Source organism: Drosophila takahashii, chromosome 2R (assembly GCF_030179915.1).
Source record: "Drosophila takahashii strain IR98-3 E-12201 chromosome 2R, DtakHiC1v2, whole genome shotgun sequence".
Lineage (NCBI taxonomy): Eukaryota > Metazoa > Arthropoda > Insecta > Diptera > Drosophilidae > Drosophila > Drosophila takahashii.
In genome coordinates, this window is record NC_091679.1 from 22,675,629 (window position 1) to 22,699,575 (window position 23,947).

Consider the following 23,947-nt stretch of genomic DNA (forward strand, 5'->3'; position numbering starts at 1 on the left):
ACATGCTAAACTATTAAGTTAAAAGCAAAACATCCAGCAATTGAGAGATAGAGGTAAAGAAATCCGCTTTACAAAACAGTCGGAAAAAATGTCCCGAGCGACATGTCCCGAGCGAATGTGGTTGAAACTGCATAAAAAAAAAAAACGGCAAAAAATTTTTGAGTAAAACCAAAAGCATTTCACAGCGACATGTTTGAACAACGTTCTAAAAAAAATCGCATTAAAATATTCCATCAGAATTCGCTAATTTCTGGTGTTGTATGAACTTCCCCGAAATCCACTTCTATTTTTGTCCCGAGCGAATACGGCAGTTTTTTACCGATATCTTAAAAACTAAAAGTGGTACAAAATCAAGATTTGTACCAAAAATAGAGCTTGGGAAGAGTGAAAAGAAAAGGCCATAATTAAAATTAAAATCCATTGTTTTACAATTTTTTTTCAACTTTAAAGGTGTGCAAATGTCCCGAGCGACATTTTGGAAGTGCCCATATGTAATTGCTTATCAGATTTTAAATTTGGCGCCTAGATGAAAAAATCGATAGGAAATAATCGACGACTACGGAGAACTGTAGTCAATTTTTCAAGCAACCCATCGATAGTATCGAATAAACATCGAACTGTGTTCCAGCACTATAGCATAAAGTCAAAACTCGTAGATTTAACAGCGCATTGCAACTGCTCGAAGGTAAATATAAGTACAAATCAACCGTAGATCCGTTCAACAGCACCGAATGCGAGCCAAATCGAATTCATCAGCTAAACTAAAACCCCAACAAAGATCATTTGCCCCAGCTAAAAAATAATTTTCTTCACTGTGCGTGTGGGGCCTGTAAGTGTGTGTGCCTGCTGCATGCATATGCGTGTGTGCGAGAGAGAGAGTGCTGGTCGAGTGTGAGTGTCGAGTGTGGACAGTGACTCGTTGGTTAGAGGGAAAACAAAGAAAACTTCAGAAAAGAACGACGTAAAAGGCATTTACAAATGTAAAAACTAAAAACTTATTTGCTAGCAATGTTGAAGAGTGCAAAGAGCATTGGCTAATTTCGTTTGGTTATTGATTTTTTGCATTTTCGTGCATGCAGTTTTGTAGCTGTAGTTGTTGTTGTTTTTCTTTGGTGCTGCAGCTGCGCGTCGCAACTGTAAACTGCTGTTGCTGTTGTTGTTGCTTGTATTTTGGGTCAGTGAGCAAACGAGAGTGCACGAACCAGAGGGAGCGAGAGAGAGAGAGGTGGACAGTGTAACGGACAAAGGACATTGCATTTTGGAGGTTGTTGTTTGTGTTTGCTAGTTAACACCGCCCCTCCCCTCCCCACCCTTCTCCATCACCTCATGTATACACACAGCATCTGCATATGCATTTCATCTGCTCTCTCTCGATGCTGCTGGCTCACTCTCTCTAATCCCTAGCTGACTGTCTCTCCTCTCAGCCAGCCTCCTTTGCAACCACAACAACAACAACAACCATAACATGGAGAACGTCGAAGAGGCCCCGCCACTCTCTTCGGAGAGCAACAGCAATAGCAACAACAGCAGCGCCAGCAGCAGCTCTCACCAGCTCTCTCAATCGGGTGCCATGGGAGCAGAGGCCGAGGCCGAGGCCGCCCCCACTTCGTCTCAGTCCCTCTCTCGCTCGCACTCTCACTCACCCACCCCCGCCCCCGGCCCCTCTCACCAGCCCACCCATCCCGATCACCCAACTCCCCCATCCGAATTGGAGGCTCGCGAGAATTCACCGCATGATCACTCACCCACTCCTACTTTCCACCAGACTGCACCGCCACCCACGACTCCATCGACGGCACCGCAGCGGGAAGAGCGGCAGGAGCAGCAGGATCAGCAACAACAAGAGCCAGAGAACCCGGCTTTGCAGGACCAAGAGCCATTGCAGGGACAGCAGCATCCACATCAGGATCAGCAGTTGCCTGATCAAAATCGGGAGTTGCAACATATTGAGGGTCTAATCCGGCATCCCCCACAACAGGCATCGCTGGAAGACCAACCGGGACAAGAAGACAACCGCGAGCCGGATGAGGCACAAGTTCGAGAGGACGAAATCGAACCGGAAGCCGAGCCACCGCCACCGCTGCTCCTCGAAGATCTGGACGATCAGGACTCGGAATCGCAGCAGGATCTTAGCGAACAGCAGCTTCAGCCGGCGGCAGTGATCATAGACGCCAACGCTATAGCCGAAACCATAGACGCCAACGCCGTGGAGCGCATCGACGACTACGAAGAGGACGACGAGGAGGTGGATGAGGAGCAGGAGGAGGTGGTAGAGGACCGGGTCGATAGAGCCGGCGAGGTCGCTTCCGTTTCCGGCGTCCAGCGGCTGCACTCGGTGGCCGTTTTGCCCCGCTACTCCTCAGCTTCACGTGCCCCGCGAGGTAGTGGCAGCAACAACAATAACAACAACAACAATAGCAACCATAATAACAACAACAATAATAACAGCAGCGGTCAATCGCGACGCACTCGCCATTTTTACAGCAACAACGGCAGTCACTTCAGCAACGACATGTTCCCCAGCCACGCCCCCCGCAACAGCGCCCAGTCATCGTCGTCATCGCCGAGAATCGGAGGTCGTCGCCAGCACTCGACCCCGGCAGCCACCTCCAATTCGCCACAGCACCAGGGCGTCGATCCCCTGAGGCTGCTCTATCCCAATGTCAACGAGGCCGAATCGCCGCTGCCCAGGTGCTGGAGTCCCCACGACAAGTGCTTGTCCATCGGATTGTCGCAGAACAACCTAAGGGTCACCTACAAGGGTGAGTCGTAACTGAAGTTTGAATTAACCTATAGTTGCTAACGGGCACCATTTCTACGATCAGACATCTAATACTAAGAAGTAATACAAGGGTGTCACGAAAAGCTAAAATCAGAGAAAATGTACAAACAAAACTCTTACAAATCTCTATGAATTCTGTGAAACCGACGGTTTTGGTTGGTTGCTTTCCAAACCAACCTTCCTCGGTTTCTGTGACACCCCCTAAATATTCCAAAACTTTGTGGAAAAATAGTTTGGCCAAAATTCTATAGCTCATACTCTTCTAAGTGGTATGAATTTTGGTATGTGCTTTAAAATTGGAAAAGTAAATGTTTTACCTTCGGATCAGTGTCCCTAGTATCGAAACTTTTTCAAAAATGAGAAATCGTTTCGTTTAATTTTAAAGAAACGTCAATTCCAATTCCAAAACAGTCTATGATTAAATATCAAAGGTGACATGCTTAATTTTAAAGTTTTTAAAGCTGCCGATATTAAATTAATGAAAGTGTTCATCTTATTAAAGCCTTTTTCACTATTTTCCTTTGCTAAGTATTCTAATTAATGCAGTGTAAAATATTTCCCGTGACCAAATCAATGAGTTTTTGGATTTATTTTGTACCTACATATATAAGCCAAATGTATATATCATCAAAGATGTAACACAAGATACCAGAAAGAAGAAGACGATTTAAAGTGCATCTGCAGTTTTCAAGCTCTCCCGCAGTCGCTCTTTCTCACTCACACAGGAACAGACAGGTGCTCTCAGCTGTGTGCTGGTGGTTTTTGTTTTTCACTATTCACTTCTCCCACGCTGATTCGCGTGGCTGTTAAGCCGTTAACAGCAACAGCTGGGATTAACAGTGTAGAATATCTTGTAAAATTAATGTAAATAGTGTAGAATTTTTAGTAAGGGTTCCATGAGGTTCAATATACAAATCATTTATGAATTTATATATAAAATTTTTATATATTTTAGGTATTTATGGAAAGTTAACTTAAGATTAAAATCTATAAGCAAACTAAGAAGTTAAAAGTGGTCGCTGATAACGAAAAATTCCAACTATCTTACTACTATAAAAAATATATAAAACACTACCTAAAATATTTAAAACATATTTACAATTGTGTAAAGATTAGTTTTACTTTTTCGAAGTAGTAATCTTATAAGTAATCTCAAACCAAATTTTATTCTTTTTTGAGTTAGATCCGAAGATTATTTGATTTAGAAACATTAATTTGAATTCAGTGCACTGATTACAAACTATATAATTTGGTTAAGTAAAAAGTGAGGATTCTATGAAAATGGAAAATGGAAGGTTGTATACCCCCTAGATTGATACAAAAGTACTGTGAATTTTGGGTACAATTAAGGATATATTGACACATATTGACACCTCCTGATTTTTAGGCGTGGGCAAGCAGCACAGCGATGCCGCCTCCGTGCGCACTGCCTACCCGATCCCGTCCTCCTGCGGACTCTACTACTTCGAGGTGCGAATAATCTCCAAGGGCCGCAACGGCTACATGGGCATCGGCCTGACCGCCCAGCAGTTCCGGATGAACCGCCTGCCAGGTTTGTGTTGCGATGCGCTGCTCGGCGAGATGCCCCCATGATTCCTAATGACCGCACCCCCTTCAAGTAGGTTGGGACAAGCAGTCATACGGCTACCACGGCGACGATGGCAACTCGTTCAGCTCATCCGGGAATGGCCAGACCTACGGGCCCACCTTCACCACCGGCGATGTGATCGGATGCTGCGTTAACTTCATAAACAACACGTGCTTCTACACCAAGAACGGAGTGGATCTGGGCATCGCATTTAGGGACTTGCCGGTGGGTTTTGACATGCTCCCTTATCCTCTTATCCTTCTAACTCCTTCTGTTGGCCACTCCCCAGACCAAGCTATATCCGACCGTGGGACTACAAACTCCTGGCGAGGAAGTGGATGCCAACTTTGGCCAGGAGCCATTCAAGTTCGACAAGATCGTCGACATGATGAAGGAGATGCGCTCAAATGTGCTGCGCAAGATCGACAGATATCCGCATCTGCTGGAGACCCCAGAGAACTTGATGAATCGGTGGGTATTGATGGTTAAATGCTGCTATACACATTGTTTAACTAACAAATTTTCTTTTTTCCAGCCTGGTTTCCACCTATTTAGTGCATAATGCCTTCAGCAAGACCGCCGAGGCCTTCAATGGCTATACAAATCAGTCCTTCGACGAGGACTTGGCCTCCATCAAGATACGTCAAAGTTCGTATATCTCTTTGCATCCTTTAAGTATATCTTTCAATCAACTATTCATATACCTTCAGAGATCATCAAGCTCATACTGACAGGCAAGATGAGCCAGGCCATAGAGCACACACTTCGCTCGTTTCCCGGGCTTTTGGAAAATAATAAGAACCTCTGGTTTGCCTTGAAGTGCCGCCAGTTTATCGAAATGATCAATGGAGCTGACATTGAGGTGGGTTGAATGATGAATTTTGAAAGAAGAAGGGAGTAACATCAAGGGTTTTTCAATAGAACGTCAACAACAAAGTCACCGCCACCACACAGACCATGCCCACGAACCAGACGTCCGTGATACAGTCCACGAAGGCGTTCAAGCACAGCAAGAGCGGCAATGGAAACGGCAACGTGAACATCAATCAGACTCAACAGCAACAGAACAACACTGCGATTCCAGCTGTGATAAAGCCACAAGGCGGCGATAAGCCAGATATGAAGAAGTAAGGAAAAAAATCTTAATATTTAGTTTAGATGCTTAACCACTGCACCTCTTTTTCCAGCATGTTGGTCGATGACAACTCCAACAAGTGCGTGGACCACGACAGCAACAGCATGGACGTGGAAATGGAGCCCTGCCAGAGTCACGCGAACGGCGGCGACTCCTGCTCCAATGGCAATGCCGGCGCAGTGCGCAACTCTCTAGATGCCATCGACGAGGAAATGGGTAGGTATCTATTGGTTGCGCTTCCGGGAAGATCCGTAATCCCCAGCACTTGCAGATGTAGACGTTTCCCCCTCATCGCGCAGCTGCGGCCGTGTGATCGAGAAGATCCTTGAGTTCGGCAAGGAGCTGTCCAGCATGGGTCAGCAGCTGGAGAAGGAGAACCTCATGACTGAAGAGCAGCGCCAAATGTTAGAGGTACAGTCTAAAGTAGAGCCTTGCGTGAATCATTCAATTTTTGTTTTATCATGGAATCCAATGAAATTTCTGATTTGTTTAATTCAATTCTAATAATAATATTGAATGTTTTTCCAATTCATTTCGAAGTGAATGAATGAATGAATAATTTTTATGAATTTTTTTAATTTGCCATATATTTTTGAGCTTTCTTTTGAGAACAAAAAGTTAAAAATTTTTAACAAATCCATGTTAACTGCATAGTAAAAAAAATTCAGGCAGATTTAATCACAGAATTATGTCCCTTTCTTCTTCTTCTAAAGAAATTGTCGTTTGAATTATTTCGGAATTCATGTCATTCTTTTGTTTAATTCTATTTAACTCAAAATTCAAATTCATTCAATAATATTAAACTAAAATTTCTAATTAATTTATTCTTATAAAACAAAAAATTCAAAATAATTCATTGAATCCATTCATCCAGGGCTTTAGTCTAAAGTCAAACTGGATTTCAGTATTAATTCAATATTCTTTCCAGGATGCATTTAGTTTGATTGCCTACTCAAATCCCTGGTCCAGTCCGCTGGGCTGGCTGCTGTGTCCCTCGCGACGCGAGATCGTTTCCACCACGCTCAATTCGGCCATATTGGGTGAGTCCCCGGGAAACCCTTCTCCGATTCTAAGAAATTAATTATTTAATTAATGAATTACAGAGTCACTCAACTGCGAGCGCCGTCCGCCGCTGGAGTATCTGGTGGCCCACGCCTCCGAGCTGATCAAGGTGATTGGACAGCACTCGCTGGGCGAGGACGCTTTCATTACCATCGACGACGTGTTCCCGCAAAATTGACCCAGCTCGCCGACGCTGCTGAAGATGTTCGAGACCACGCTGACCCTGCCGCGAACCAGTGTGCTCACGGAACCGCTGGGCAGCGCCGGAACCGGAACAGGGCCCTCCACGTCGACGGCCGCCGTGGCCGTCCAGACGTCCAGCAAACGCCGCCGGCGGCGACGCAACAAGCGTCGTCGCAAGTCCTCGCTGTCCAGCAGCACCGATGCCCCGTCGTCCCGAACCTACGATCCCGTGATGACGGGCAGTACGCTGCGGTCGGCAGCCGTGGCGTCGGTGGGCGGCGGGAGCGTTGGGACGGGACCAGTGCGTCGGGGTCGTCGCAGGAGCGGGGTCAGCTCATCTTCATCGGCGGCAGCGGCAGCGGCTGCAGCAGCGGAGGAGGAGGCGGAAGAAGCAGAGGCGGAGGCGGCTCGCCAGGAGGAGGCAGCGGAAATTTTGAGCGGAAACAGCAGCCCATCGATGTTCGTCGATCCGCAGGACTTTTTCGAGACCCTGGACTAAATCTAGATTATTTACAATTTGCAATAGGTTAAATTTTGTTGTTACTCTTCCGTTCTCTCACCTTTTTTACCAGCGCCCCCGGCTTCTGTGCGCCCATTTAAGAATAATAATTGCCGTTCTTTTAACTGTTCGATTATGCTAAAGATGCGAAGCTTTTGGCGGCCTTTGATTTAGCGTGATTTTTAATAACTTTTAACATATATTTTATGTAGCCTTTGTAAGCATTAAAGTGTGTAATATTATGATGTATAATTAAATTTGCGAACGTGCTGCGACACGACCCTTGAAGCTGATCGGATTCTTTGTTTTTCGCTTCCACCGCCCGAACACAAAACACACAGCACACACCACACCCACATATAATCTAGAACCGATATTGAAGCGGACTAGCCTAGTGCAAAAACTGTTCAATCATCTACTTAGCAAGTTAATAGAGAACCGAATCCCATAGTTAATTGGTGTACACCCACGTAGATTTTCCGCGTTCAAATTCTCCGTGTTTTCTGCGATTTTCGATGGATTCCGCGCCATCATGTGTATTGTGGCAAGACTAAGCAAAAGCAAATGAACATTTTAAGTGTAATATTTCGCTATAGTGGTTAAGCATATTAAAATTTAATCTATATATACAAGATTGGTCATACACACATACGGCAAAGCATGAATACAATTTAACTGGATAATCGTTTAAATATATTGTATGGATGTGTATTTCAGGAAAGGCGGAAATGTGTTTTAAATGGGGGAAAAGTGGGGATATCGTTAAGATGGATAATAAATCTGGAGACAGTGGTGGAATATGAAAATTGAATTATAAAAGCTATGATCAAAGCTACCATTATTTACTCTTTGCAAAGAGATAGTTCAAGAATCAACCAGAAAAACATACGTTGAAGGGAACACATTTTCAATAGCAAGTGATAAATGTCGTATATTTTAAATGCCAAATCGTGAAATCACCAAATTTGTATAATATTAAAACCCTTCGATTATACAATGGTTCAGTAATGCACCAGCTTATACGCTTTCTTATATGCTGGATATATAGTTGATAGGGTTCTGTGATCTACAGATCCGGTTGTCTGATCCTCTGCACCTTCTCGTGGTTTTTGACGTGTTCCTTCAGCAGTCGCATTATCTCAGTATCGAATTGCGGGGGCGTGGGCTTTGTTTCGGTGGCCCAGTAGAATATATCCCAATCGTTGCTCACTCCGTTGATTAACTGATCGTATTCTGCGGTCTGTTCGGCATTGAAATCCCTCAGATGTTTGGCCACAAAGGTGCTCAGCAAGAGATCGTTTTCCAGCATTCCACGTTTTCGGCTCTGGTACAAGAGGCTAGAAATTAAGAATAGATGATAACAAACAACTAAGGTTTAATGATATATTTAGTAATTTTATACCGCTGCTTGCGTGTTTCGAGGGGCTCATCCGGACGGACAGGATATTCCGGAACTGGCAAGTGGGGCGGATCATCGTAGTCCACAATTTCCCCGGGTGTTGTAAACTCCGTTTTGTCCAAATTGCTGGCAGACCGGTTTTGTGCGATCATAGGTAGCGCCAGGCGACGGCCCACTATAGAAGACTACATCAAGAAATATTATCAGTTATTTCTGATTCAATTGGGTCCTTAAACTCACCAGAAATTGGCGCAACATTTTAGGAACCAAACAAAAAACAATGATATAACGATACAATGTCTAGTAGCGATAGGAACTTGCTATAAAAATCGATAGTACTATAAAAAGTGCTGAAAAGTGTGTAGAAATTTAAAAATGCTATAAATAGTGATTGCTGTTAAATACACAGTGCAACATGAAAAATGTAACCGCAATTCTGATTTCATGGGCGGAAAGAACTCATCGAAATAAGCTTAAACCCATTTGGGTTTCGCTGGCTTAGTTCGCGTTTACCTTTTATAGCGAGTTAAAGTTTTACATACAAAATTTATTTGTAACGGCCATATCTTGTGAACCGATTAAAATTTCACTATCAAGTCTTCAGTGATTATGTAGCTAGTTAACCCAAGGAACTAAATTGACAAATGACTCTTGCGCACTTAGCACCTAGTATACCTAGCGCGTTAATAAACAAATTTGCTTAATTTTTCGATTTTTAACGCGCTAGGTGTACGTCTTCGCAAGAGCCATTAGTCAATTTAGTTCCTTGGGTTCATAGCTACATAATCACTGAAGACTTGATAGTGAAATTTTAAACGGTTCACAAGATATGGCCGTTACAAATAAATTTTGTATGTAAAACTTTAACTCGCTATAATAGGTAAACGCGAGCTAAGCCAGAGAAACCCAAATGGGTTTTAGCTTATTTCGATGAGTTCTTTTCGCCCATGAAATCAGAATTGCGGTTACATTTTATAACCCTAAAAATGTTGCACAGTGATATAAAACCCAAAACAGTAAGAGAATATTTGTTATCATTATGCTTATATATAAATAATTTTAATTGTTGTCTATTATTTTTTAAATTATTTAAAGACAAATATACTTTGACATACAGGTACAGACAAATATATATTGTTGCTCGGGACATATGCACACCTTCAAAGTTGAAAAAAAATTTAATATTAATAATGTGCTTTTCTTTTCACTCTTTCCAATCTCTATTTTGTGCAAAAATCTAGATTTTTTACCACTTTTAGTTTTTAAGATATCTTTAAAAAAATGCCGTTCAGTACATAAAATTCTCACATGTTAGCATTCCTATAGAATAAATTAACAGCAGAAAACAGGTCAAAAAAATTACAAAAATAGCCAAAAACTAATTTTTGCGTATAAGGATGGGGTACGTCATAAAATTAATCAAACTATACTCTACCACTCTACTCTATACTCATACCAACTAATTAGAAACTAATATGGCGGCAAAATCATGTGGAAATTTATTTTATTCAAGTTTAAAGGTTTTCGGCTTGGTGGACTTTTTGGTGAAAGTGCCCATATGCATTTTATTGACTTTCGATTTGATACTTGATAAAGTTTTCAAATCGAATTTCTTAACAATGACCATACACATTTTTTAAAATATTTATTTATAATTATGAAATTAAGAAACTTTTGGCAAGGGAAGAAAAAAATGCGGTAAAATAAAATTAAACAACAAATTAAAACAGTTTATTTTTAAGAATATCTAAATCAATATTTTTTAAGCTCCTTTTATAGCAGCTGTTGAGGCCAGTGTTGGTCAGGGCCCACCCCCGCCGCGACCAGTGCTGCGCACCGCCGCCGCCAACAGCTGTTCGCGTTGGTTTCTGAGCAGTTTGAAAGAGCGGACGAAGCGAGAGAGAGCAGCTAAATTTTCGCACACTAGAAAAGTGCAATTTACAATATCACTGCGGCCAAAAATACAAGTGCAAGTGCAACGGTAAACATCACGATCGGTGCATTAACAACCGCGTCGCGAAAAAGGAGCGCAAAACGAACGGAACCAATAAGAAAAGGCAGCGCAAAAGAGAGCCTCCTGCACACACACATTGAGCTGAAACAGAGGCACACTCACACGCACATACTTTTGAGCGGTGTGTATACGACTGGAAAACTAGGCGGTGGTAAATGTGAAGCTGAAAAAAAGAAGAAAAAAGGAAAACTCGGGGGGTGGTGGGTGGCGGCGGCCCAGTGGGCGGGGGGTGTGGCGTGTGCAGCGCGTGAGAGTGCGTAGTGCGTGCGTGTGAGTGAGTGCGCGTGCGAGTGTGTGAGTGGAAAAGCGACAAACTAAATGAAAATTTATTCATCCGAAATGGTTAACAGTTTGCATAAAAACGGCATTATTTTTTGCATAATTTAATATTCCAAGAGAATCGCTCGAAGGAAAACTCCAGAACAGCCCACCGCCTTTTTCCAAATAGCCGGCGCTTTTTTAGCGCCTACGCCCACGCTTAATACATACACACAGCAAATATAACAAAAAAGGAAGAAAAAAACCGAAAAAGCTGAAATAAAAAACGTAAAAAATAAACCCAAAAAGTGATGCCGAAATCAGTTAACTAATTAATTGTGTAAAAACTAAAACAAACAATAAAACCATTCCTAATCCAAAAACTAAGCTTAAGTATATGAATTTTTGGCCTCCAGACTAATTCACTTACATGATAAATTACCGTCCCTTATCGGGATCCAGCATTATCGGATGGATTTATCTTATCAGCACGATTGATGAATTTTGTATAGATATCACAAACATGCTCCATATGCAAATTAGCTGGCTATCAATGCTTTTATTTTTACTTTGCGTCTGCTGATAAAAACCAAAAACAACATAATTGAAACAGTGCGCGCCCTATTGGACATACAGTGGTGGCCACAAAATAAGGCCTAGTCCTTGCTTAACGCGTTACAGGGAAAGAACTTATTGTTATATGCTAGCAAAATCTCAAAAATACTTTTATTATGAACTCAGAATTAAATTATTTTCATATTTATTTGTTATTAATCTACAGCCGTGTACAAAATATTTGAAGTTCTTCGATTTAAACGATTTAAAACTACTTAAAAAAAGATAGCCAGAGATAGCTAACATTTTTTAAAAATGACTACATCATTTAAGCAATAGAGCTTTCCAGGGTTTTCCTTTAACGATATTTGGCTTCTTTTAATTCTATAAAAATCACCACATTTATTTTGAACACGGCTGTATAAAGTAAACAGCCTTGGTTTTCATTGGTTCCCTTTATCGATTGTTCCCTGTGAATCACTCGTTGACCCGTGCATTTGTTATTGTTGATGGGTTCAATATTCCATTTCAGTTGAAACCGTAAAACTGTACATAAGCAAATAAGATAAAAAGAAAAGAAGTCCAGGAAAATTGGAAAAGAAAAACCCATAAACCGCACAGAGCCCCCGTGTAAATCCAAATCCCAATTCGAAACCAAATCAGAATCCAAACCCAAACACAATGGGCTGCACAACATCCGCCGAAGAACGCGCCGCCATACAGCGATCCAAACAGATTGAGAAGAATCTGAAGGAGGACGGCATCCAGGCGGCCAAGGACATCAAGCTCCTGCTGCTAGGTAAGTGCACTTTTCCCCATGGTTTTTCCTCACCGGAAGTGGAAATTCTGCTCCACGTTTACCTTTCCACTCGATTTTATTGTTCTATTTCGGGGGAAATGGCTGGTTTATCGGCGGTCGGTTTCCAAAGCACTTGAGTGAATGCGCTGGAGAATTGTATTTTCGGTTGCGTCGATAGATAGGGAGATATTTATTGGGAAAAACGGCGGAAATACTGGATATGAGTAGTGTTTTCCATCACCTGATCTTTAGGTTTTTAGCAGGCCTAAATTGGTTTTCAATTTAGAGTTAAGATAACTCATCGAAATTTTAACCATATTGCAGGCTAAAAATGAATTTTGCTTTCTTAAAAACAGGTTGGATATGTTACCAATTGGAACTCAACACAACTTGAAATATATATAAAACAAAAAAAAATCGTTTACAAGGTAGATTGTTGTGGTTTTATTAAAAAATATCAAGCTATTAAGGGAGTTATATTAAAAAGCAAGAATTTGCATAATACATGTTATCACAGCTACAGTCCCTATATTATTAGATATACTTAGTCAACTTTACATTATTCCCATTGCTTTCCTTAAAATTTGTTGGTATTCCGAATATTCAATTTAGTTAAACTTTTATCAGTTGTTCTTCAACTTCCTCAACAAATAGTTATTTTTTGATAAGCTTTAAATGCTTTTCCAATGGTAGCTAACATGCTGTTAAAATTTCGCGGTATGACATGTTGGCTTACAAAAAACGCACTCAAGGTTATTCCATTTTATTTAACCAATGATGCATCGATTCCATGACAAAACTATTCTTAGTGTGTCTTTTTGGCCATGGCAACTTTGAAGTAATTTGGGTCAACTTTTCGGGTGTTGCTTATGGAATGGTTATCCCAAAATAAAATGGACTTCTAATCCACTGGGCAGCAAACTCAAGAACAATGGCAGCAGCAACAGTTGCATCTGCCTCCACGGCAGCCGAGTGTGAAAACTAAACACTTTCGAGGAGCCATGTGGTTCGTGAATCCCTCGCCTCAATTCAAGTGGCTCAGTTCCACTCGAAGCGGTAGTGATGGGATAGGTACCATAGGGTTTTGAAAAAAACAACAAATTTACCTGGAAATACACATGTTTTAAATATATACCTTGGTGAGAACAATTTTAAAGTTAATTGGGTCTTGAAATCGAACATTAGACATTTCTTATTGAGTAATCCAAAAAGTCCTATACGCTGGTTATTTCCATTGCTGATAAAAAAATGTGAAGAATTTCCTATTTCGATAATTAGAAAACTTGCGAAAATATTGTTTTGCGCTTATCAACAAAAATTAAAAAAAATCGTATATTTATTCAGATAATTTTAATATTTAGTTTAATTTATGTTGTTTAAAGATTGATAGGTTCTCTTAAGATTTGTTCAATCTTGGTGCACAAAATTTATTTAAAATATCCTAATAACACGGTTGAGAGTGGCGTTAAATACAGTGTCCCAAGATGTCTCTCATCTCTGTTCTCTGATGCAGCGCCAATCTCATTGTCAAGTGCATCTGCGACTGCAGCCGCAGCCTTAGCCTTAGCCTTAGATTTTGGCCAAGTGCGTCTGCATGCGCCAAGGAATGAAGGCAATCGACGCATGCAGACATTGAAACAATTGCACGTGTGTGACAGGCAGTGGGCGACAAGGGTGCTCCATGGTTTTTATGGTTTTGGGCGACAGAGTGTTTGTTAACCTGGTTGCGCCACTGACATTGAAATGTCAGTTAATCCTATTGACTTTTACTCGCCCCCAAAAAAGAGAAAAGGATGCAGGCGGCCAGGCGGGAAAAGGACAAAGCTGCAACATACCCGGGAATTTCTCTTTCACTTTAACATCCCAAACAAACATGGTGCTAAAACACGTACACAAAGAAGAATCTCTTACAGGGTTCGGAAAGCATCTCTGAAAAAGTCACATTTGGTTTGGAACTTTCCTTTACTATTTACAGCAAGAATTGATTAAATACCCTTGTATAGAGCTTCTAACCATGTCTACCATGCTTGATGGTATACAATAAATGTCCGGTTTCTCGTCCGCATGTTAAACTAAAAGTAGAGTTTAAGCCTAGAAAAACGAGTTCAAAGCTTAGTTTCTGTTTACCATGTGGACAAGAAAAAGGGTTATAAAGAATTATTCAAAACTGGAAAAACTTAAGCTTTAATAGGACGATAAAACCCGTCAGAAACAAATGGAAAACTTTATTTGTGGCTAATTTTATTTTAGTTTCTTCCGAATTCTCTTTGGGTGTCTAGCCCATAATCTCTGTGTAGGCGCATTACTTCGCCCACAGTTACTCGCTGTTGTTCTGTGCAATCAGGCAAAACTTTTAAACGCCCTAACAAGCAACAAGGAGCCGAGTCGAGTGGCGAGGAGTGGATTGCAGCCATGTTGCAACAAGGCCCATTGAATGGGGAGGAGGTTGCTGGGCAAAACTGGGTAGCAGGGTGTTCTCCACAGACGAATGGCAGGCGGAAGCATCGAATGGCGGCCAGGAAACACTAACGAAACAATGGACGGCACAGGACGGAAGGGAGTGAAAGGAAACGTGTACATGTCCTGGGTGTGGCTGCATACTTTGCAACAGCACTGTGCCTCTCGTGTGGCGCCCCCTGGCGGAAGTTTGAAGAAACTGCCACTTGAGGCATAATTTTCAAGCCAAAGGTTATTGAGGAAGCGTTCGATGCTCGTTTGTTTGCCACTTTGTGGGCCCTTGTGGTGAGTGATATGGCTACATAAGACAATGAAAAAACAATTGCAGTCTGAACCGAACTAAAGTTCTAAAGATAAAAATGACGATAAAATATATGTATATTTACATATCTTCTTCGCTTTAGGAAAGAACGGAAGCAGTTTCTAAGGTACTGTACTCGTTCTTGGAAAAATAAGAATTAAATTCCAACACTAATTAGGTTTCCTAATGACAGTTAGTTAAACTTAGAGATAAGGATACTGTCACCTTTTCTAAACTTTAACAGGAATTAGTTTTATCTCACCGATGATAAAATATTTTGTATGCTATCAGAAAGCGGGAGCGTCCAGGAATTAGTTATTGATAACAGCGGAGTTTCACTTAAGGGAATGAAAGAGTTGGAAGCATTGTGACCTTGCGAATTTCTTTGGCGCATTAAAAAAGTTATTGACATGAAAAAGTACAATAAATACATTTCAGATTAAAGACCAATGGAAAGACCGATCGGAAATGTTTAACAAAAAGCGGAAGTCATTCGATTTAAAACTTTGGGCAATACCATATGCTTAAATTCCTTAAAAGTATTAAGGCTGACTCATTACAAAAAACGTTTAGTTCAGTTAAACGGGGGCAGAGTATAATGTTCGGGTGCTTACCCTAAAAAAGTTATGGTGAACCATTATGTATTTCATTATTTTTTATTATCTTCTAATCGAATAAAATATACTCTAATATTCGAATGAATATTATTTAATGGCAAATCAACATAAGCTGTCGATGACCCGCGCAATCTGCAGCACCAAGCAAATGTAACAAAGCAATTAAGTTGAGACCCGTTTCTCCAAACTCTCGGAGCCAAACGGGCCACAAAATGCCAGTAAACAGGCTCGTTAAATAAACTATAAAAGACGCCAAATACAACACAAATCGAACCTAATTGAGCCGAGTCAAGTGTCGCCCGAGTGCCAAAAGGCCCCGCGACCTGCAACCCGTAAAAGGCCACAGAAAATGGAAAATGGCAATGGCTGGATGGATGGTTTGTTTGGGGGGTGGTGCAGATTGTTTCAGACAAGTGCACAAGTGCTCCACTTTGCCGCTGTCTGTCATTTATTCCAAAGAGCCGAAGAGTTCGCGTGATATAAAACAAAAAATAAAAAAGTTGTCAATTTGTTTGCCGTTTGTCGTTGGCTGCGGTTTGCGGTTCCTGTCCTCTCGCTGCCCCTCGCCCCATAAAGTATATGTAGTTCACCCTCTGCTGCTCGATCCCAATTCATTCAATAATTTCATTTGCCCATTCATTGTTTTTTTTCTGTACTTCCATCGTTTTGGTCCATATTCGCACAGTGATAATTTAATTAAGCTCGTTAGGGGCATCGAGGTGAAAACAGAGGTTCCCTTTTGAGTTCAAAACATTTTACACGAGGCAATATACATATGTTTTTAGTCGCATCAAAAATTTTGCAGATTCCCTATTAAGTCAAAGTATAAAGTTACAATATAGTTATTAATATTAAAAGATTTTAAGGACTACTCTTTGTGACATGAATATAATTGAGTGTATTGAAATGACAAAAATATATACCTTAAGTTTCACTCACACATTTTTAAAAGTTTTCCTGTTTCCGATTTTATTTCTCCGTGCACTTCGTGCACTTTCAATTTTCCCTTTTTTTGACATTTTGTTTTTGTCACGCCATTTGCTCGTCTAAAGTCACATTGCCCGTTTCCCTGAACTCTTTGACACGGGAACGTGGAGGTAATTATCGCCGCCTTTAACGAACATTGGACGGTCTGAAGGCGGTGGGGTAAGTATTTCTCGGAAAATCAGGCTTTACCCGGAATACATCCGGATGGCCCCTTGTCAATGGTTCAGAATCAGGATGTCAGCACTTAATTGGCTGGTTGATGAGTGTTCAAGGTAAAGTGATATCAGTTGGCCAAGAAACATTGCATATTCCAGAAATTCTCGGTAATTTGAGAGACAAATGCACCATTTCTTGGATAATATGCATTACCTTGTCAATTGATGTTTAAATTAATGGAAATTGGATTAGAGCGATAATTATAATAGCCATGCATTTACAAGATGCATTTTTGGACTGACGAATTCCAAGTAACGAAATTTGTATCAAAGTAGACGGGTTGTAATACGAAACGGAAACTAGTCGATCTAGCCATGTCCGTCTGTCCGTTTCTAACCGAACTAGTCTCTGAGTATTAAAGCTATCGTAACGTACATAAGTCGGAACGAGTCTTAATTTCGGTTTTAATTGAAGAAATATCGGACATCTATATCATGTACATGACGTCGCCACAGTAAAAGTTATGCTATTTTGATAGCTGAATGAAAAAAAAATTGTTTTATAACCTACACTTTCTTGTACACTACTTTTTTGCTTGTGATTTTTATAGTCTTCGGGTAAAACTATGTAACTATATTCTTGATCAGGATCACTAGGCGAATGAATATAGCCATGTCCGTCTGTCCGTCTGTCCGTCTGTCTGTTTGTCCGTCCGTATGAACGCTGAGATCTCGGAAACTACAAAGGCTAAAAAGTTGGGATTACCCACACATATTCTTGGGCTTCCTACGCAGCGCAAGTTTATTTCAGCCGAGCCTCCTCTAACGCACACAATCGCCCACACACGATTTGCAAATGTGTTCAGCGCCCACTTTTTTAAAGATTTCGGAGAAGTATAAATGCAATTTTGTTGCGTTTATTTTATACCTATCGAAATTCGGACCATTCGTGAAAAAGTTATCCCCAATCAAAGTTTTATATCTCCATCTCCCTCGTACTTCCTTTAGCTGAGTAACGGGTATCTGATAGTTGGGGCACCCGACTATAGCGTTCAATCTTGTCTTAAATTACAATAATATGTTACATGCTGATTAGGGCACTAAAAATTGGCTATGTTTCGTACGGAGTTCCCCATCCTAACTAAGCGTACAATCCATTAGCGTTGGCCATAAATTCATGGCAACCGGGCTCTACTGTACAATTAAGCATAAATAATTGCTTGCGTTTCGCCCGTTGATGGCCAAGTCAATTCCTTAATTGAGGCACAATGGCTTTTTTTTATGGGACCGTTAATTGATTTACTCATAATCTCGATTTTCAGATGCAGGTATTCGAACCATTGAACCATTCAATCAAAGTTCGCGTCGACAGAATCCCATCAATCGAATCAATGCGATTGTTTTATCTAATGGTGATTTCCCTCGATTTTCCGCTGTACCGTTGTGTAGGGAAAGGGGCGCAGAGTGAGAGGGCAATAAGGATCCTGCCGTTGGTGCTGGCCAACTGGTTTGTGCTAATGCGCTTTGGCTTGGCCCATAAACGTGGCAAAGTTCTAAAGCCGTCGACTTAATTGTGTGCGAGGAGGGTAGCAATGGCATTCTCCATTTAAACTGCAAAGCTACTTTAAGTTGCTCAAAAAAAAGGAAATTGAAAATGAAAAAAAACGAAAATCGCGTGGGCGCACTCGTTGTTTTGGGGGTTGTCCTTGTCTCGCGGCCACTCGTTGATTTCGTCCTGCGCAGACTCGTTATTTTGACTCTTCGATTTTCCAGTGGCGCAAGCGCCGGCGCTTTCTCTTCCACTCTCGTTCTTTCTCTGAGCTTTCGCGTATACTGAGAAAGCTCGCCTCTTTGGGCGGCACCAAAAAAAACGAAAGAGAGAGCGCACTTCCAGCGCATCCAGGCACACAGTTCCGTTAGTTCAGTTGAATTCGGCCAGCTCTCCAGAAAACTCGCACAAAAGAGAGCTAAAACCTTTAAATTAAAGTTCTTAACGCATTAAAAAAACGCTAAAATAAAGTGTGGAATATGTAAAAAAATATGTAATAATTAAAGTGTTAATTGAAAGTCTTAGCAACAATTCAGTTTGGCGCTTAAATATGGGACTTTGCAAAAGTTCTTTCCCCATTTTCTCCCCCTTTTTTTTTGGATAAACGCATGAATCATTTTGGCCTGCTGGAATACAAAAACAAATAGCTGCCAAGTGTACAAAAGAAAAGTTTTGTTTGTGCTTTTCTTATTTGGCTGAAACAACAAAAAATCGCCTCCTTGCGTCAGCATGTGCCCATTTTCCAGCTCTCTCTCACTCCCTCTCTCTTGTTTATGGCCACTTGTAAGACAGCGCGAAAAAAATAAGATTAAAAAATAAAGTTAGTTTTCAACAATAAAGGAGCTCCTAATTATGTGTATAAAAATCAAAACAAAATATTAAATATTAAAAAAAAAAAATAAGCTAGCCGCAAAAAGAAAAAAAAGTTCAATTTGTTAACGTAAATTATTGATTTTTGGCCATATTTGTACGCATTTCGAGTTTTGGTTAATGAAAAACACGCTCCTTAATTACACATTTTTCCTTGGCTCAGCAAAGCCCTCGCCTAGAGCTTTTCCATTCGCTGCTTTCGCTCTTCCTCTCTTGGTTTCTAGTTTTTCCTAGCCAAAGACAACAAAATTTCCCGCATTCGCCAGAAGCGAGTAACAAATTTCCTTGCTCTTGGACACGCGAATTTTTCAGTTTAGAATTGGACTTTACCGTTAGCGGTCAAATCGCGTATCCTTGAGAATCCTTTGCTGGGGATCAAAACAAAATGCGCAGATGAAAACAAAACTGAATTGTTGGGTGACATAATATTACATTATATTACAGTGTGAGCCAAAAACTTATAGAAAAACCCGGAAAACCGACAAAAGTGAACAGAAAGTGATTGAAAACAGCCAAAGGATAATTGAAAAATCAAACTGAAAGTTCAAGTAAAGTGACAAGGTCGAATACCTCGGATAGCAAAGTTAGTTAGATCTAGATCCCCAGCCTTCGAATACCCCCACGTTGTACACCTGGTTTTCTTCGCTGGCAACGTAGTCGGCCATTGAGTTGGCCGATACCAAACGACCTTCAAAACGTTTTGCGTCGAGGCAATACGCACCATGGGCTGCGCACAGTCTGCCGAGGAGCGAGCCGCAGCCGCCAGGAGTCGCCTCATCGAGCGCAATCTCAAGGAGGATGGCATACAGGCGGCAAAGGACATTAAACTCCTGCTGCTGGGTGAGTTTCTCCGCGTTTTCCGAGTTTTCCCAGGGAGCCAAGAGCACGTGAATATTTAATTCGCGGCCCGGCTAAAATTAGTATAGCATACTTAGCGGCTGCCCTGGCGGCTCATTACAGCCCCTGAAATGTCCTTAGAACGGCGCACGGCATTATGTTTCGTCAGCTGAGCAGCCTTGGCCTTTAACAGATGCTATTTCTGGTACAAACAGGACCCTCTAAGGTCCCCTTTTTCTTGTTCACTTAAAAGTTCTGCCTTTAAGACAAAAAATATAGAATTAGTAAATGAAATTAAGATTCACGGGTAGTCCTATGAAGGAACCTATTTTTACACACTTAATTAGAAAACATTTTAGAAAAAGCCTCGTGTAAATCTCTCCTTATCAAAAATATGAACAATAAACTTTAAATATATTTAAATCTCTAAACTTATCTAAATCTCTACTGATTCAAAGTTAGATCTATGGAGAAAACTATTTTTACTCACTAAAAAAAAAAACATTTTAGAAACAGCCTCATATAAATGTAACCTTAAAAAATATAAACAATAACATAAAAATGTGTAAATCTCTAGCATTTCCGGCTGATTTCTCTCAACCAGAATGAAGTTTGAAGTTTTATTACCCGTTTAATATTTATATTTGTTTTATTATCCGATCTAGGAATTCCGGAAGTAACGGAAAAACACCAAAGTTCCTTTATACATTTGGACTCAGCATGTAACAAACATTTCGATTCATTCTTTATTAAAGCAAGAAAACATAGCATAAACAAACATTCTTAAATGCGAAAGTCATCCTGATTTGTACTTATGCCAATCCATAAATAATTCCCAAGGAACTTGACTCTTTAGTTATTGTATCAATTATTTAACTACTCTATATCGATTGTTGGCATAGGAACTGCAAGTTGTGCTTCCATTTTCTTGGCACAGTTCCCTCTCGACTCTTTACTCTCTACGCTTGGTTGTTGCTTAGAGCGACAGTGAATTGCCATAAATTTAATAATCACAATAATATTTTTATGTATCAATTGGAAAGTTCAAGGTCAGTTGTTTGCGGGCGAATCGAATGCAGGGTGTGTGTGTAAGAGTCGGGGAAAATAGTGTGCGCATATGTGCAATAATATATTGCAGTTGATTGTAATTGCCATTGGATTCCGATTTGTGATAAGCGGGCATAATAAACAAGTCCGCTGGAAGGCATTCAGAGAAATGAAAAATAGACATTGCATCGGCATAAATAACCTCTGCGAATTTTCCTCGTGCCGAGCAAAAATATATAGAGCATTTACCAAATTTGGTCTGTTAATCAAGGCGGAAAATGTAGGAAAATAGCATTTCGCTTCTCGTTCTGCTGGGCAAATGAGTAATTTCCATATTTTCATACGCTTTTCAGTAGCTCTCATCTCCGGCTGCATATTCCACCTACAGCCCCATTTCGCTGTTTACATTTCGTGTATTTCATTTAATTTCCTCTTTTGCTCGGACTCGGCTGAAAATGTTTGGCAGGGGGAGAAGATTTCAATTTCTGACAGTTTTGCGTGTGTTTCAGAATAAAATGTTCACTTTCAGGCAACACCCACTGCGTGTGTGTGGTGCCCCAGAGTACTGGAAATGTTTATTTAAAAAGATTGTTCTGATTCTGCCGTGCGCATCCAAGAATTCATAATAATAATCAGAGCAACACGTACGCGCGATCTATGCCCCTCTCTGTTTCCCGAATCTTTTGTTTTCCTGCAATCCACGGAGGCATTAAATTTAAGCACTTTGCCTTCGATTTCCACACAAACAAAACATTAATCTCAGGTGCCTACTCAGTCCCCCGATTACCTCTATAAACAAAAGAGCGAAATTTCCCTGTTCGCTGCTCTTGAGTTTTCAAAATCTAAACAATTTCTAGCTTTTTTCTGGGTGGAGTTCTTTCCGCAGATTATTTTAAAATTTTTATAAAGATGTGTGAAACGCTTCAAGTGGTGGACAATGAACTCATTACTTCAATTCATGGTTTTAAAGAAAAAACCAAGAAATTAGAAAAACTTATTTATATTAAGCATTCATTGATAGGCAAAATACATAATACTTTCAGATCTTTGTATCATCTTAATAATATTAAATGCGAAAATCCAATAAAATTATTAAATTAATTTGAAGAATTTTACTTATTGGGGAATTTATTCAAATGTTGATAAATTATAATAGCATTATCACAAGATGTAAGAAGAAATGATAGACATAGTAATTTATTATAGCCACAAATGGCGTTTTATTTAAGTCTTAAAGATGATTGAACTTTAGTGGGCAGCAAAAAATAGCCAAATGAAATTACCATTTATCAAATTATGCCATTTGCCCAAGGACAGCTAGCCTAAGCAATTTTCCAGCCGAGCTCTCAGCTATCTCGATTATCTCGTTTATCACAAAACCCCCTTCAGCAGACACTCAATTAACAAATTGCATTCAATTGGATGGAAATTCTGCTAAAATTGCAGCTTGCAAATCCTTCAAAGCGGCCAGAGACGAGAAATAAGGAGTCTATATAGTCGCCAGATGACCAGGGCCAAACAATTAATCCTTTGTTTGCCATTTATAGTTCTGCCCCCATCCCAACCCCCCTTTTGCGTTTTTCTCATTTCTTTTTGCCGACGGCATCTCAAGATGATACATTGACGACGATGATGACGATGATAATGATAATGATAATCACGATGTGGGTGGGTGGCTCAAAGGCCATTAAGCCCTACTTGAGGAATACAAAGCACAGACATTTAGTGCTCGAGAACTAAACGCAGCATAAATATTTGCAACCCTCTAAGATCTTTTGTCGGCGCCGATAACCGCATAACCAGACGCATAAAGACCCCATGTACATTGCACACATATCTGTGTGTATGCTTATCTCTAACTCGATTCTTTTTCTCCATTTCTAGGTGCCGGTGAATCGGGCAAGAGCACAATAGTCAAACAGATGAAAATCATTCACGAGAGCGGCTTCACTGCGGAGGACTTTAAACAATATCGACCGGTTGTCTACAGCAACACAATACAATCATTAGTTGCAATATTGCGCGCGATGCCAAACCTAAGTATTCAGTACAGCAATAACGAGCGGGAGGTAAGTCCCCAATGAGTCTCCATTCAGTCGGTCCAAAGGCACTAACCCCGGTTTTCCATTTTCCGCACATTTCCCGGCCGCGCTCCACCCCGCAGAGCGATGCCAAGATGGTGTTCGACGTGTGCCAGCGGATGCACGACACCGAACCCTTCTCGGAGGAGCTGCTGGCCGCCATGAAACGCCTCTGGCAGGATGCCGGTGTCCAGGAGTGCTTCTCGCGCAGCAACGAATACCAACTGAACGATTCCGCTAAATAGTGAGTACACAGCCATCGTATCATTTGCGCAAATACATTCAGCCGCTTGAATGAATGGGGTGCGAAGTGATACGGGCAGATGGTGGGGCGAATTATTTTAAATGCTGTATTTTTAATCAGTTCGCAAACACGTGGGCGGGCAAAGCAAACGGGTGAATATTATTTTAAATAGTTTAGTTTATTTTAGAGCGGTAAACAAGCGTGCAGAATGAAACATAACACAGCTGCAAAATCAAATTCAAAGTAAAGAGGTTCTATGTTAATTACGAAAAATAGTTAGTGAGATCTAGAAAGTTTATCCAACCAAAATAATATAATATAATATTGAAGTAGAAGAATATCCGACAATATTTCGTAGCCCAAAATCGAATTTATTTGATAAATTAATAATACCTACAAATCAGTTCAAATTCCCTGAAGTCAAGTTTTAATAAATATTTTTATCCATTTGAAACTCAATACGCTTTAGCTTTCCTGGCTAAAATTAACTTTGGCATATCACGATTGGCCTCTTCATCAAATGTATTT

General features: G+C 40.7%; 4 protein-coding genes across 11 annotated transcripts in view; 3 read left to right on the plus strand and 1 right to left on the minus strand.

Moving 5' to 3' along the window:
- Nucleotides 1-623: 623 nt before the first annotated feature.
- RanBPM (Ran-binding protein M) lies at nt 624-6,882 on the plus strand. 5 transcript variants are annotated; one of them, XM_070212550.1, is made up of 11 exons: nt 1,451-2,762; nt 4,170-4,334; nt 4,402-4,595; nt 4,660-4,841; nt 4,906-5,018; nt 5,081-5,232; nt 5,292-5,497; nt 5,558-5,721; nt 5,783-5,916; nt 6,434-6,545; nt 6,609-6,882. In XM_070212550.1, the coding sequence occupies exons 1-11, from the start codon at nt 1,466-1,468 to the stop codon at nt 6,743-6,745; spliced, it is 2,856 nt and encodes a 951-aa protein (XP_070068651.1). In that variant the 5' UTR covers nt 1,451-1,465; the 3' UTR covers nt 6,746-6,882. The 5 variants fall into 5 exon arrangements, with proteins under 5 accessions (XP_070068652.1, XP_070068651.1, XP_070068650.1 ...); XM_070212549.1 differs by having other exon boundaries at nt 5,777-5,916; nt 6,609-6,881; XM_017150577.3 differs by having other exon boundaries at nt 4,405-4,595; nt 5,777-5,916; nt 6,609-6,881.
- Nucleotides 6,770-7,970, plus strand: LOC108063465 (uncharacterized). Its single transcript, XM_017150579.2, has one exon. It carries the CDS (start codon nt 6,770-6,772, stop codon nt 7,247-7,249), a length of 480 nt encoding a protein of 159 aa, XP_017006068.2. The 3' UTR covers nt 7,250-7,970.
- Nucleotides 7,971-8,153: 183 nt separating this feature from the next.
- Nucleotides 8,154-8,998, minus strand: LOC108063466 (succinate dehydrogenase assembly factor 2-B, mitochondrial). The gene is made up of 3 exons (XM_017150580.3): nt 8,889-8,998; nt 8,652-8,833; nt 8,154-8,586 (listed from the first exon to the last, which is right to left on the minus strand). The coding sequence occupies exons 1-3, from the start codon at nt 8,904-8,906 to the stop codon at nt 8,316-8,318; spliced, it is 471 nt and encodes a 156-aa protein (XP_017006069.1). The 5' UTR covers nt 8,907-8,998; the 3' UTR covers nt 8,154-8,315.
- Nucleotides 8,999-10,504: 1,506 nt separating this feature from the next.
- The window catches only part of Galphao (G protein alpha o subunit), a 32,928-nt gene continuing 19,485 nt past the window's right edge, over nt 10,505-23,947 (plus strand). The window contains exons 1-4 of one of the 4 annotated variants that reach the window (XM_017150570.3): nt 10,505-10,629; nt 12,008-12,274; nt 22,979-23,163; nt 23,259-23,419. In XM_017150570.3, the coding sequence (XP_017006059.1) occupies nt 12,157-12,274; nt 22,979-23,163; nt 23,259-23,419 (464 nt within the window). In that variant the 5' untranslated portion in view covers nt 10,505-10,629; nt 12,008-12,156. Of the gene's footprint in view, nt 10,814-12,007; nt 12,275-19,562; nt 20,051-22,978; nt 23,164-23,258; nt 23,420-23,947 lie in introns of those variants that run through there. The other 3 variants (XM_017150568.3, XM_017150569.3, XM_017150571.3) reach the window with 3 other exon arrangements.